This window comes from Suncus etruscus, chromosome 15 (assembly GCF_024139225.1).
Source record: "Suncus etruscus isolate mSunEtr1 chromosome 15, mSunEtr1.pri.cur, whole genome shotgun sequence".
In the NCBI taxonomy this organism is placed as follows: Eukaryota; Metazoa; Chordata; class Mammalia; order Eulipotyphla; family Soricidae; genus Suncus; species Suncus etruscus.
This window is the reverse complement of record NC_064862.1, coordinates 24,781,486-24,795,408: the sequence shown is the minus strand read 5'-3', so window position 1 is coordinate 24,795,408 and position 13,923 is coordinate 24,781,486. Positions and strand designations below refer to the sequence as shown.

At 47.7% G+C, this 13,923-nt stretch overlaps 1 protein-coding gene across 1 annotated transcript in view; it reads left to right on the top strand.

The window, feature by feature from the left end:
• The window catches only part of RNFT2 (ring finger protein, transmembrane 2), a 71,570-nt gene that overhangs the window by 41,258 nt on the left and 16,389 nt on the right, over positions 1-13,923 (top strand). The window contains exons 8-9 of the mRNA XM_049788825.1: positions 9,864-10,013; positions 11,828-11,893. Coding sequence (XP_049644782.1) covers positions 9,864-10,013; positions 11,828-11,893 — 216 coding nt within the window. The remainder of the gene's footprint in view (positions 1-9,863; positions 10,014-11,827; positions 11,894-13,923) is intronic.

The following is a 13,923-nucleotide window of genomic DNA, read 5'->3' as shown; positions in this document are numbered from 1 at the left end:
GTGGAGACCTCTGAGCACTGTGCAGGGAGTTGTGGGGCCCACATAGCACCACATACTCTAGTCTCAGTATCAAACCACCTGCCATTGACTGAGCCTCCCAGGAGCACTCATCCATCATTCTCACCATCCCCGAGCACTTTATCAAAGAGACTCTGTTCCGAATGTGGGTTAGAACGATCCACATCCTAGAGAATGGAAATGAGGAGAGAAAATGAGAACTTTTTTACTGCACATGTTTCAAATAATGATCAACCATGGATGATAACATAGCCAATATCTTGTTTTGTTTTCAGGCCACACCTGGTGGTGCTCTGGGCACCCCGTGGGGTGTCAGAGCTCATTCTGACGTCAGCTGCATGCAAAGCAAGGGTCTTCCCTGATGGCCTGTCACTCCAGCCCCACATCAGGAGCCCTTTAATGATATATGACTATCTTTTGTTTCCTTATTTTTATTTTGGGGGCCACACCTGGCAATGCTCAAGGCTCTGCACTCAGGAATCCCTCCTGGCCATGCTTAGGAAACCCTATGGGATACTGGGGATCAAAGCCAGGTTGGGACATGTGCAAGAAAAGTGCCTTGACCTGCTGTACTCTCTCTCTCTCCAGCCCCTCAACTGTATTGTTATTTTTGGTTTGTTCGTTTTGGAGCCACACCCAATGACTTTCAGGCCTTACACCTGACTCTGTGCTCAGAAATTACTCTTGGCCAGTGTTAGGTTACACCTTATTTGATTTAAAACAAAGATCACCCCTGGTTCCTTTGTGTGTTTGTTTACAACTTGGATTTACCCCAAAACAAAGATTGTCTTTCTTGTAGACCTGGGTGGGACTGGCTCAGCATAGCCTGGGCTATCTGTCCTTACTCTGTCCTTACTGCCCCACCTGCGGGTGGTCTCTGTACTCAATAAAAACAGTTCTGGCAGGCAGCATGTAGGTGGGAAGATACAAGGTACAAGACTGCCAGACTATATGTGCTTCACCCTCAGCCTGGTTTAGATTATTTCATGCATGACCCTGATTCAGACTAGTTTACCTGGCATTGGAAATACAGCGTGTGGGGTGATTTTATAGGCCAGGCTGAGGAGGGGATGCTGGAAATCAAACCCAGATTGGCTGCATACAAGGCAAAATGCATTATTTGTTGTGTTATTGCTTCAGCCCCTCGACTGTATTTTTTTCCTGACTGTATTTTCTAAATTACCAGAAAGAGAGCCACTTGAAAACATTATTCAGGAGCCCTTTCATCTCCGCTTAACAGAAAATGCTGTCCCTTATTTATTGCAAGGTCCCTGTCGTGAAGCCTTGGGAAGCTTCACACGGACTTGTTAGGCGGTTCAGAGCCCAGTGCTTGGGGTTACCATGGAAATGGGTTTTATTTGCCGCTGAAGTACGGCTGACCTACATTGCTTTGGTTTCAGGTAGAATATATATATGATGGTCTGGCATTCCGAGATGATCGCCCGCGTGTACGTGTTTATAGGCTGTTCTTGGTGCTTATTAGCTTCATGGGATTTATTTATTTTTCCCTGGGTGGTGAAGTCCAACCCTGCTACATGTTTTTTCCAAACTAGGGACTTGTTTCTCTGATTCCCCCCTTCACCATTTCACCCTGTCCCCAAGAACACTGCCTTTCTTCTCCCTTTGCCTTTGCTGTTGTGTGTTTTGGTGCCAGATCCTAGGAGTCCAAAACACACTTGGTTGTCATGTACTGGGGTTGTGTCATGATGGGGGTGTTGCCCCAACACTGTTGCCTGGGATCTGATCAGCTGTGGAAGGCAGTATTAGAGATCAAACTTGTAGCCTCACATCTGCAGGTGCTCTCATCCTAAGCCCCAGCCCCAGCCCACAAACTAGTTTGGACCTCACAGAGCCCCCCTGAAAGGACTTCATGGGCTCCTGGTTCACTAGCACACTTTCACAAGTACTAAATTGTGGGATAAAGAAAAAAATTGTAGGGTACACTCACAGTAACTCTCTGCAGTAGGTACTAGCCAAGTGGCAGGTCCCTCTGCCCTCTCAGAGCTGGTTTGGGGAAGAGAACCCCAAAAACTCAGTGGAGGAATAACAGAGTAAGTTGGAGAAGAGAATGACCTTTTTGTACAGAGCTGATGGGGATTGGAGGAAGCCTAGAAAATGTATTTGGGGGGCAAAACCTGGTGGTGCTCAGGGTTTACTCCTGGCTCCACACTCAGGAATTACTTCTAGAGATGCTCTGGAGACCATATGGGATGACGGAGATCAAACCTGGGATGACTATTCCATTGCAAGGTAAATGCTCTACCGACTGTGCTATCTCTCCAGCCCTATCTCAGAAGTATCCCCTGGGGCCAGTGGTAGCACAACAGTAGAGCATTTGCCTTGCATGTGGCTGATCCAGGACCAACGCTGGTGCGATTCCTGGCATCCCATATGGTTCCCCAAGCCAGGAGCGATTTCTGAGTGCATAGCCAGGAGTAACCCTTAGCGCCACAAGGTATTGCCCAAACCAAACCAAACCAAACAAAAAACCCAAAAAGTATCTCCTGGCTCCAGTATAGATAGGATCAGGTGGAGAGGATTGGATGAACAGTTTAGCTTTTTTTATGGGCAGCAAAGAGCCATGGAGGATTTATAAGCAGGAACCGGAAGGTGATCAGAGGTAGTCTTCCAGATAGAACATTCTAGAAGGAGGTTTGGTAATCCCTTCACCATGATATATAGCTGGTTCCTGAGCATGGTCATCTACCAAACCAGCCTGACAAAGTTTTGAATGGGGCAGGGTGTGGGGGCAGGAGATAACTTAGCAGCTAACACATCTGCCCTGTACCAGTGAGGTTGTAAGTTTGATCCCTGGTGCTACCATGTACATACAACATGAGCCTGGCATCTTTGCCAAAGCCACACACCATGGGTGTGAGTCTAACAAAGCACAAAAAAAGGCATGTGAGCTCTGTGGCCAGGAATGTGGCAGGGGCCCCGATGAGTGCCTAGGCCAATGCGATGGTGACTTCTGTTCATTACAGCAACACAGAGGGAAGTGGCGAGGAGAGAGCAAATCCGAACGCACATCCCTAGAGCCGTGAACACGTCAGTGCTTCCCACAAGACTTGGCCTGCAGAACAGGCAGCACTCAGGGGAGACACGGCCAGTTCTAGTCCCTCACTTCAAAATGAATTTCTTTCAGTCTTTAAGAGTATTTGTCCTAGCAGCGATGCTTGAATAGGATGCTGGGATATTGTGTTTGTTTCTTTCTTTTGTTTAGGGGGCCACACCCCATGATGCTTAGGGGTTCTTCCTTCCTGGATCTGCACTCAGAAATCACTCCTGATGATGCTCAGAGCATCTTCGGGGATGCCGAGGATGGAACTTGGGTTAGCTGCATGCAAAGCAAATGCCCTTCTCGATGACCTATCGGTCCAGACCTGTTGACTGTGTGATATTTTGCAGCGACTGGACCTCTCTGGGCCTCAGTTCCCTCTGTGAACATGGCAGATGACAGTGGCCTCCCTCACAGACAAATAGAAATATATTAATGCTCAGTGCTTGGAACAACAAGTGTTAAACCTTTAGAGGGTGTGTTCACTCCCACAACCTGGAAGAGACAGACAGACAGACAGACAGACAGAGGATGCACAGGCCCACTTAATCCCTCCAAATATGTATGCTGAGTTCTGTGCAGTGCCAAGCCTGTTCCAGAAATGAGAGTGCCAGAGACTTGGAGCCTCTCCATTTTAGGAGCTCATAAAGGGACATAGACTAGGAAGGTGGGCAGGGGGTAGGAATGTAATCAGGAAAATGGAACAGGATAAATGGGGGAATATCAGGAATAGGGAGGCTCGCAGGATACCTCTCCAGGTATCTGGTCCAACCATTTCTCTGGAAAGCATCTGTGCCAAGACCCAGGGAAGACAAGGAGAATTTTATTCTCCTTAAAAAGTTGACATCTCATCTCATGACATCATTATCTTTCTTCAGATATGATTATGTTGGAACAGAGCTTCCATGATTTTAGCTAAGTGACTAATTTACTTCAGGGTTTTTTGTTGTTTGTTTGTTTGTTTTTCTCCTTTCTCTCTTTTTTTTTTGTTTTTTTTTGGGGGGGGTTGGGTCACACCCGGCAGCGCTCAGGGGTTACTACTGGCTCTACACTCAGAAATCACTCCCGGCAGGCTGGGAAGACCATATGGGATGCAAGATTCGAACCACCGTCCTTCTGCATGCAAGGCAAATGCCCTACTCTACCTCCGTGCTATCTCTCGGGCCGCTCCTCCTTTCTCTTTTTATTTTATTTTTATTTTTATTTTTTTGGTTTCGGGTCACACCCAGCAAAGCTCAGGGGCCACTTCTGGCTCTACACTCAGAAATCGCCCCCAGCAGGCTCGAAGGACCATATGGGATGCCGGGATTCCAACCAATGACCTTTGAATGCAAGGCAAACGCCTTGCTATCTCTCCGGCCCCTCCTTTCTCTTTTTAATGTAGCAACCAGCCTTACTCTCTTGCCTGAATCCACAGGTTGGGAGGCAGGCATCTAGTCTCTCTGCCCAGTGCCATGTGAAGCCACAAATCCAAGATGGAGTCTCTGATGACAAGGGCAGTGCTCCACTGACTCATGGGAACATCTTGCCCAGGGCACTGCGTCAAGGTCCTCAATTAACACTGTTGACAGGGCTCCTTGCTTCCTCCTCTCCAGTCTCAGAATTCCTCCTGTCTGCACCATCTCTCCTTGCAGCTGAGACGTTCCACAACTAGAAGGAGTAGGTGAGAGGAAGTGGATGGAAACTGGTAGATCAGAGTTGGCCTTGGACATCCTGACTAAGACCTCCTTGATTCTTTGGAAACTGAGATTGCTCACCTCTGTCCCTTCCTTCCTTTCTTCCTTCCTTCTTCCTTCTCTTTTCTTTCTTCCTTTCTTTCTTTTATTTAGTCTTTCTTTTTCTTCCTTTCTTTCTCTTTCTTCTTTCCTTTTTCTCTTCCTTCTTCCTTTTCTTTCTTTTCTTTCTTCTTTCTTTCTTCCTTTCTTCTTTCCTTTCTCTTTCTTCTTTCTTTCTTCCTTTCTTCTTTCCTTTCTCTCTTTCTTCTTTCTTTCTTTCTTTCTTCCTTTCTTCTTTCCTTTCTCTTTCTTCTTTCTTTCTTCCTTTCTCTCTTCCTTCCTTCCTTCCTCTCTTTCTCTTTCTTTCTCTCTCTCTTTCTTTCTTTCTTTCTTTCTTTCTTTCTTTCTTTCTTTCTTCCTTTCTTCTTTCCTTTCTCTTTCTTCTTTCTTTCTTCTCTTCTTTCTCTTTCTTTTCTTCTTTCTCTCTCTCTCTCTCTCTTCTTCTTTCTCTTTCTTCTTTTCTCTCTCTCTTTCTCTTTCTTTCTTTCTTCTCTCTTTCTTTCTTTCTTTCTTCTCTTCTCTTTCTTTCTTTCTTTCTTTCTTTCTTTCTTTCTTTCTTTCTTTCTTTCTTGTTCTTTCTTTCTTTCTTTCTTTCTTTCTTTCTTTCTTTTCTTTCTTCTTTCTTTATCTTTCTTTCTTTCTTTCTTTCTTTCTTTCTTTCCTCGCAACAATGCTCAGTGTTTAGTTCTGGTTTTGTTCTCAGAAATTACTCCTGGTGGACTCCAGGAACAATATGGCGTGCCAGGGATCCAACTAGTAGGATGCATGCCAGGCATGCATTCCTGTCTGTGTTTTCTCTTCAACCCAAGGTCTCTCATCTTTAAAGTAAGGTGACAGCAACTTTGTCCACACCCAGTTTATCAGGAGCATCATTTGAAACTCATCATCTATTCCACCGTGCCGGGTTTGAGATTTCTTTAGCTCAGTTGCTTTGATGTGTTGGAACAAGGGCTGTGCTAGCATGGATGAACCATTGATGACATTTTCAGAGAATGCACAAGTGGGCATTAAGTCCTGCTAGCTTGAAAAGGCCTTAACGGAATCTGTACACCCCCAGAAACAGGCAAGCACACAGATCAGGGCTTTGTTTTGGAGTTTGATTTGTGGGCAGTTGATTTGACAGCCCGTCATTGCCTGTATAGACCTGAATGCAGTCCTGTTAACAGGTGGACAGAAGCATGAAGATCTTAAATTCTGGGGGAAAATCAACCCATTTAATAAGCATCGGACGTAACTTTGCCAGCCTCAAGTACTGACCGACCCACTGCGCTGCCTGCTTCTGCTTCTGTGGTAGAGCAAGTGCCCAACAGAGATTTGGGAGCAGGTGAAGCTGTCTGTGTTCATGGCTAGGGGACCAGAATCACACTCAGGCTAAAGGACTTGTAAGTCCTCAAGTTCGATGCCTAGTACTACCCACATGTACAAGGATAAGTCTGTCATTCTGCTGCCTTTTTCTTTTTTCTTTTTTTCTTTTCTTTTTCTTTTTCCCCTGGGTTTAACACAGCTAGTGGTGCTCAGAGCTTGTTCCTGACTCTTCGCTCAGGAATCACTCCTAGTCAACACAGGGAACCCTATATAATGCCGGGGATTGAACCTGGGTTGTTTTTTCTTTTGTTTTTGTTTGTTTGTTTGTTTGTTTGTTTTGGGTCACACCACCAGCGTTCAGGGGTTACTCCTGGCTCTATACTCAGAAATTGCTCCTAGCAGGCTTGGGGGACCATATGGGATGCCAGGATTTGAACCACAATCCTTCTGCATGCAAGGCAAATGCCTTACTTCCATGCTATCTCTCCGGCCCCCGGAACCTGGGTTGTTTTAATGCAAGAATAGGGCCTTCCTTGTTATGCTGTCTCTCCGGCCCAGCTCTGCTGCCTTGAGTTTCTCCCTTTGCCCCTCCAGACCTGCAAGTTATTTTTGACTTTACTATGATGAGAATGAGTAGGGACCTCAGCCTGAAGTATGCAAAGCCCCCCCCCCCACAACAAGAACTGTGACTCGAGGAAGGTGTTCAGGCACCACAGCCCTGATTGCTGCTTGTCTTGGGGGTGGGAGCAGCTCATAGAGACACACAACCAGGCCTTTGTGGACACCCCCCCCCACACACACACACCAGCAGCAGAGCCAGGGTGATGGGAAGGGGGAGATGGTCCCTTAAACGTCCCTGCAGAAATGCATTTTTTTTTTGTTTTTTTTTGGGGTCACACCCAGCAGTGCTCAGGGGTTATTCCTGGCTCCAGGCTCAGAAATTGCTCCTGGCAGGCACGGGGGACCATATGGGATGCCAGGATTCGAACCGATGACCTCCTGCATGAAAGGCAAATGCCTTACCTCCATGCTATCTCTCTGGCCCAGAAATGCATTTTTTTTTTTTGAGTCTTCCTTCTCTCACTTCCAGGATCTCTTCTGGCACCTTTCCCAGGGGGTGCCACCTTCCTACGTGCCCCCCCTTCCCTGAGTATCTCTCCTGAGTCTCAGCGCCCCATTCTGCTTCAGCTTCTACCCTACTTGCTCCCCGGTTCCGGTTCCGCCCTTGTCTCCTCCTCACTTCTGATTCCATCCCCCAAGCCAGGCAGCCTGGGGGGAGGACAGACTCGAACCCTCCCCTTCTGCCACTTAGGCACACGCACCCCCCTCCCAGAAGCCAAATCAGGAACTCTTCGTGCCCAAGTCACCCTTTCCTTGAGGCAGGAAGGCCAGACGGCTGGGAGCCACGTCGTTCCTTGTTCCATCCCCTTTTGGGGGGTCGTCAGAGAAGAAGCACATGCTCGGGCAACCTGGCATTATGAAACTGCTTAATTAGAGAGAAGGTTTCCCTGGGACATGCCCAGCCCCCAATACACACACACACACACACACACACACACACACACACACACACACACACACACACACACAGTTTTATCGCCTTCTCCAAGTGCCCCCACCCCCACCCAGCAACTAATTGCTACCTTTAGTAGCAGCACTAGGCACCACAGACTCTCTCTCTCTCTCTCTCTCTCTCTCTCTCTCTCTCTCTCTCTCTCTCTCTCTCTCTCTCGCTCTCTCTCGCTCTCTCTCTCTCTCTCTCTCTCTCTCTCGCTCGCTCGCTCTCTCGCTCTCTCTCCTCTCCTTGAGTGCATGCATGTTCCTTAGTGCCCAGGACCAGGCACCACAGATTCTATCTCTCTGTCTCTCTCTGTTTCTCTGTCTCTCTGTCTCACTCACTCTCACCCAGACCTACAGACCTCTCTCTGTCTCTCTGTCTCTCTGTCTCTGTCTCTCTTCCTCCCTCTTTCTAGTGCCTGGGATTCCCTCAGCTAAATGAGCACTTTCGAGATGGGATCCCAGTCCCTGGGATCCAACCACAAATCTTCCAGCTTCACCAAATTTCCAAGCAAAAGAGTCTAACTCTTTTTTCTTTGGTGGGGGGAGAGAGAGAGAGAGAGAACATCTAGTGATATGATACTCTGGGCTTACCCCTGGCTCTGAGTTCAAAGACCAACTCCTAATGGGCCTGTATGGGGAGAACTATATGGGGTGCTGGAATCAAACTTGGGTCAGCTGTACCCAAAGCAAGCATGCTATCCACTAAACCAATGGTCGGCAACCTGCGGCTCGTGAGCCACATGTGGCTCTTGACACTTTTAATGAGGCTCTTCTGTGTGCCGGGTGGCCGCTCCAGGAGTCAGGACTCTGCTCCTAGCCTCTGTCAGTGCACGCCCTTTGTGGCTCTCAAAATAAATTTCAATCATGGATTTGGCGAGATTTGGCTCAGTTGAAAAAAAAGATTGCTGATCACTGCACTAGACCATCTCACTGGCCCCAGACTAAAATAACATTTTTGTGGTATCAGTATAGTGTATTGTTGGATTAACCAGGTCCTCCCTATTCCTGCCCAAGCACCCAAGGATGTGGTCTAGTGCTTTCTAATAAAGACCCCCGGGGTCTTAGGAAAAAGCTCTCTTGCTTTCCCGGTTTTCCTCCACTGAGCTGTCTGCTTCTTAGGAACGGAAGGCTTGTGTGGAGCTCCTGAGCCTGTTTTACCCCCTTCACTGTGTGTGGATTATTGTGTCAGCATTTGCTTCCTGACTTGTCTCTCTTCAATGTTCTGGTCTTGAGTCATGAGGCTTCCTCCACCATGTATGTCTGAAAGTCTTAACATTGTGCCTAATGCTATTGTAAATCGTGGTACCTGAGGGGAAAAATGATTTGCAAAAATATTGAGATGAACCCAGAAGACTAATTCAGCAACTTAGAATACCTCCCTTGATGGAGAATCAAGCCTCTAGTGTTGAGAGTTAAACCCAAGTTGAGAGTCAGACTCCAGTGTTTTTTTTTCTTTTTAATACTATCTTTATTTAAACATTATGATTACAAACATGATTGTAGTTGGGGTTCAGACATACAAAGAACACCCTCCTTTCACCAGTGCAACCTTCCTATCACCAATGCCCCCCATCTGCCTCCTTCCCCACCCCCTGCCTGTCTTCGAGACAGGCATTCTACTTCTCTCACTATTAATACAGACACCAGTGTTGAGAGGAGTCGGACCCCACTTTTTGTGAGTCATACATACCCCAGTGTTGAGAACCAGACCCCAGTGATGAGAGCCGGACCCAGTGTGGACAATTAGATCTGATCCTGCCCTCCCCTAAACATCATCACCCCGACACGGGGTCAGCCCTAGAGAGAAGAGGGTCATTGTGGTGAGTATCTCTGACTTCCGCCATTGGTTGACATGGATCCCTCAAAGCCACAGCAGTCACCAGGAGTGACCCCTGCTCTCACCCGCATCGTGTTTCTCTCCCCTTGACATGTGACCCCCAGCGCTCTGTGTTCTGGGCTCCGTGTTCTGTGTCTCCCCTGCCTCACCGCACGCCCATTAGGCGAGGCCCTGAGTGCTTTCCCGAGCTGATGAATGGCCTGCTGGTGACCTGGCCTGTCATTACTGCCCCACCCGGGGGCCCTCAGGCTGTGTCCTGTGGGTCTTTACGGCTAATAATAATTGATTTTTTTTTCTGTGTGGTTTGCAGGGCAAGTTCTATCTGGTCATCGAGGAGTTGAGCCAGCTGTTCCGCTCGCTGGTCCCCATCCAGCTGTGGTACAAGTACATCATGGGGGATGAGTCGGCCAATAGCTACTTCCTGGGCGGAGTGCTCATCGTGCTGTACAGCCTATGCAAGGTGGGGTGACCAGCGGGTAGGGTTCAAGCAGGGCTGGTGGGGGGGGGGCAGGTGTGAGGCCTGGAAGGACCTTCTCAGTCTCATCCTCCTTCCATTGGGTGAGATGAGTCCAAGGAAACTCAACCATTGACTCTTTCCAAGTGTGGCTGCTATCTCTGTCAACTTCCACAGCTACCGTCACCTGCATAAAACTCTGTACCCTTTTAACATTTTTCCACTCTCTCCTTTTCCCTTCTATTTGGGGTGGGGGGGTGCTGCATCCATCAGTGCTCAGGGAACCATATGTGGTACAGGCAGGGGAGAGAGCAGACTAAAATAACTTTTTTATGGTTTCAGTACAGTGTATGGTTAGGTGTTCAATCATGAACAATTTGTAATTGTGTATCTCACCATGATTCAATTAATGATTTATTTATAAAAGCATATATGCAGCTGTTCCCCTACCCCATCCTAACAATACATTCAACCTCCTCTTCCCTTTTTTATTTTTATTTATTTTGGGGGTTTTGGGTCACACCCAGAGGCGCTCAAGGATTACTCCTGGCTCTGTGCTCAGAAATTGCTCCTGGCAGGCTTGGGGGCCATAGGGGATGGCAGAAATCAAACCTGGGTCAGTTCTGGGTTGGCAGAGTGCAAGGCAAACACCGTACCGCTGATGTTTTGCTCCGGCTCTTTATTTTTATGTTGTTATTTTGGGACCACATCTGAAGATGCTCAGGGCTTATTCCTGGCTCTGTAATCAGGGATCACTCCTGACAGGGCCTGAGGGACCCATTGGGATTCTGGGGATCGAGCATATGTAAGGCAAGTGCCCTTCCTGCTGTACTGAGCTAGTCCAGGCCCCTCTTCCATTTTCCCTTCTCTGTTTCTGGCTATAGAATCAGGGGTCTCAAACTCTCGGCCCACGGGCCGCAAACGGCCCTCCATACAACATTTTGTGGCCCTGCCCTAATGGAATCTTTTTTTGTTTTGTTTTGTTTTAGTTGTTTGGGTCACACCCCCCAATGTTCAAGGCTTACTACTGACTTTGCACTCAAGGATCACCCCGACTTTGCCTCCTGCAGCCCCCAGGTAAATTGAGTTTGAGACCCCTGCGAGAGACTCCTAGGGGAATGCATATGTTCTTGGTCTCCAGAATCTCCCACTCAGCAAATCTAAGCAGGCAACTGTACAATGCTATAGCCTCCCTTCTCTTCTTCCTCCTCCTCCCTTTCTTCCTCTTTCACCTCCTCTTTTCTCTTCCTCCTCCTCTTCTACCTTCTCTTCTTCATCATCCTCTTTTACTCCTCTTTTTCTTCCACATCTAATAATTCACAGAGGCTTCTCCTGCCTCAGTGTTCTAGGGCTGCATCCCTGGCAGTGCCAGGGATGGAACTTGGGCCTCATGCATGCAAAGTATGCAAAGTATGCTCCAACTCTTTGAAAGATCTCTCTAGTCCTTTTGTCTCTGATTGGGACTGGCAGTGACTGACTGGAATGCTGGTCCCACATAGATCCCTGAGTCCTGACTGGGCTCAGAAGAAGAATACTAGTGTCAATTAGCAATGCCTGTCTTGATGCAGGGATGGGGGAAAGAGGGCTAGGATTGACTAGTAATGTCTGTTGTGGCCTGGGAGAGGGGGTAGGTGGTATAATTCTTGTACTATCCTGCCTCAGGTAGTAGGAAGAGTATTACTGATATAAAACAGAAAAATAGAACCAATGGGAAAGAGAAATGTAAAATGTACTTTGAGACCATCCCAGACAAGGGGGTCTATTTAGGAGGGGAAAATCTTCGGATACTTTTTTTATCCCTCGCCCTCCTTTTCTTCCAGTCATTTGACATCTGTGGTCGCGTGGGTGGAGTGAGGAAAGCCCTGAAGCTTCTCTGCACCTCTCAGGTGAGCTGATTTCCCATGCTCCTGGCCACAGAGGGCAGAGGAGCTAGAAGCAGCTATGGATCTCTTTCAGGAGAAAGAGGAAGGGGAGGGGAAGGGAAAGGGAGAGGAAGGGAAGGAGAGGGGAAGAAGAGGAAGATGAAGAGAAGAAGTTGGCCCAGACGCCATTTTCAGGGAGGGACTTCAGAGCATAAAAACCGGCTATCCTTTGCAAAAGCTGGCTCCCTGTGTGTGACACCAGGCGGGGAAAATCCGCGAAAGTACACCGGCCCAGTGGGGCTCAGCTGTGAAAGACTGTGAGTGTGACCTGTCTATGTCTGTCTACTGTCCTCTTGCGTGAAACTCTTGCGAGTGGGGCAAAAAGAGCCTCCAGAAACCTCGCTCGCCCAGACGCCATTTTCAGGGAGGGACTTCAGAGCATAAAAACCGGCTATCCTTTGCAAAAGCTGGCTCCCTGTGTGTGACACCAGGCGGGGAAAATCCGCGAAAGTACACCGGCCCAGTGGGGCTCAGCTGTGAAAGACTGTGAGTGTGACCTGTCTATGTCTGTCTACTGTCCTCTTGCGTGAAACTCTTGCGAGTGGGGCAAAAAGAGCCTCCAGAAACCTCGCTCGCCCAGACGCCATTTTCAGGGAGGGACTTCAGAGCATAAAAACCGGCTATCCTTTGCAAAAGCTGGCTCCCTGTGTGTGACACCAGGCGGGGAAAATCCGCGAAAGTACACCGGCCCAGTGGGGCTCAGCTGTGAAAGACTGTGAGTGTGACCTGTCTATGTCTGTCTACTGTCCTCTTGCGTGAAACTCTTGCGAGTGGGGCAAAAAGAGGCTCAGAGGAGCACGGCCGCTCCGCTTCGCTACGCGGCCGTGCACTCTTTCTAAGGAAAGAACTCCATTGCAACAAGAAGGAAAAATCACACTAAGAACGGCGCTATATCACAGAAGCAAACATTTCTCTCTGGACTGTCTTCTCTGTTACATGCTCGGGCCTAAGATTTGACCCAGTGTGAGGCTTCATCCACGGAGGACTCCCCTCCCTTAGAGGCAACTCAGCCCATCCAGAAAGGGAGGAGCCAGAGGAGTGTGCTGCCTACATCATATAGACAATGAATACCACTACAACACGTAGAAAAACCCACAATACAAATGTGACAATGGGGAAACAGCGCAGGCCAGCATCAGACATAGAGAATGAAGATGACAATTCTGAGGACCAGATAATGACTGAACAACTAATCAACCTCTCAGATAAGGACTTTAGACTAGCAATATGGAAGGTGCTCAACAGACTCCAAGAAACCATGGATCGAGTTGAACAGAACACTAATAAGAACCAAGAAAATATGAAGGCAGAAATGACAAAACTCCAAACTGAAATAACATGTCAACTAACAGGCCTGAAAAACTCAGTAAACGAAGTGAATGACAAAATGGATAAGCTCTGGGACAGGGTATCAGAAGCTGAGAATAGACTTGGTGCTGTGGAAGATGAGATACATAACAATTCCATACAGCAGGAGAGATTGGACAAAAAACTTAAAGCAAATGAGCAGACAATGGAAAAATTAGTCAAAGAATGGGAACAGACGAAAATAGAAGTCTATGATAAGATCAACAGAAACAACTTAAGAATCATTGGAGTCCCAGAGACCCAGGAAGAAAATTTCCAGGAAGAATCAATGGTCAAGAACATCATTAAAGAGAAACTCCCAGAGCTAAAGAATATATGTGATCAAATCCTGCATGCCCGAAGAGTACCAACCAAAAGAGACCCCAGAAAAACCACCCCAAGACACATCCTAGTCACAATGACAAATCCCACAGATAGAGACAGAATTCTGAAAACAGCAAGATCAAAAGGGGAAATCATGTTCAAGCAAGCTTCCCTGAGATTTACAGCAGACCTGTCACCAGAAACGCTCAATGCCAGAAAGCAGTGGTGGGATATTGTGACAAGACTGAATGAAATGAATGCTTCACCCAGAATACTATACCCAGCAAAACTCACTTTCCGGTTTGATGGAAGAATACATGGTT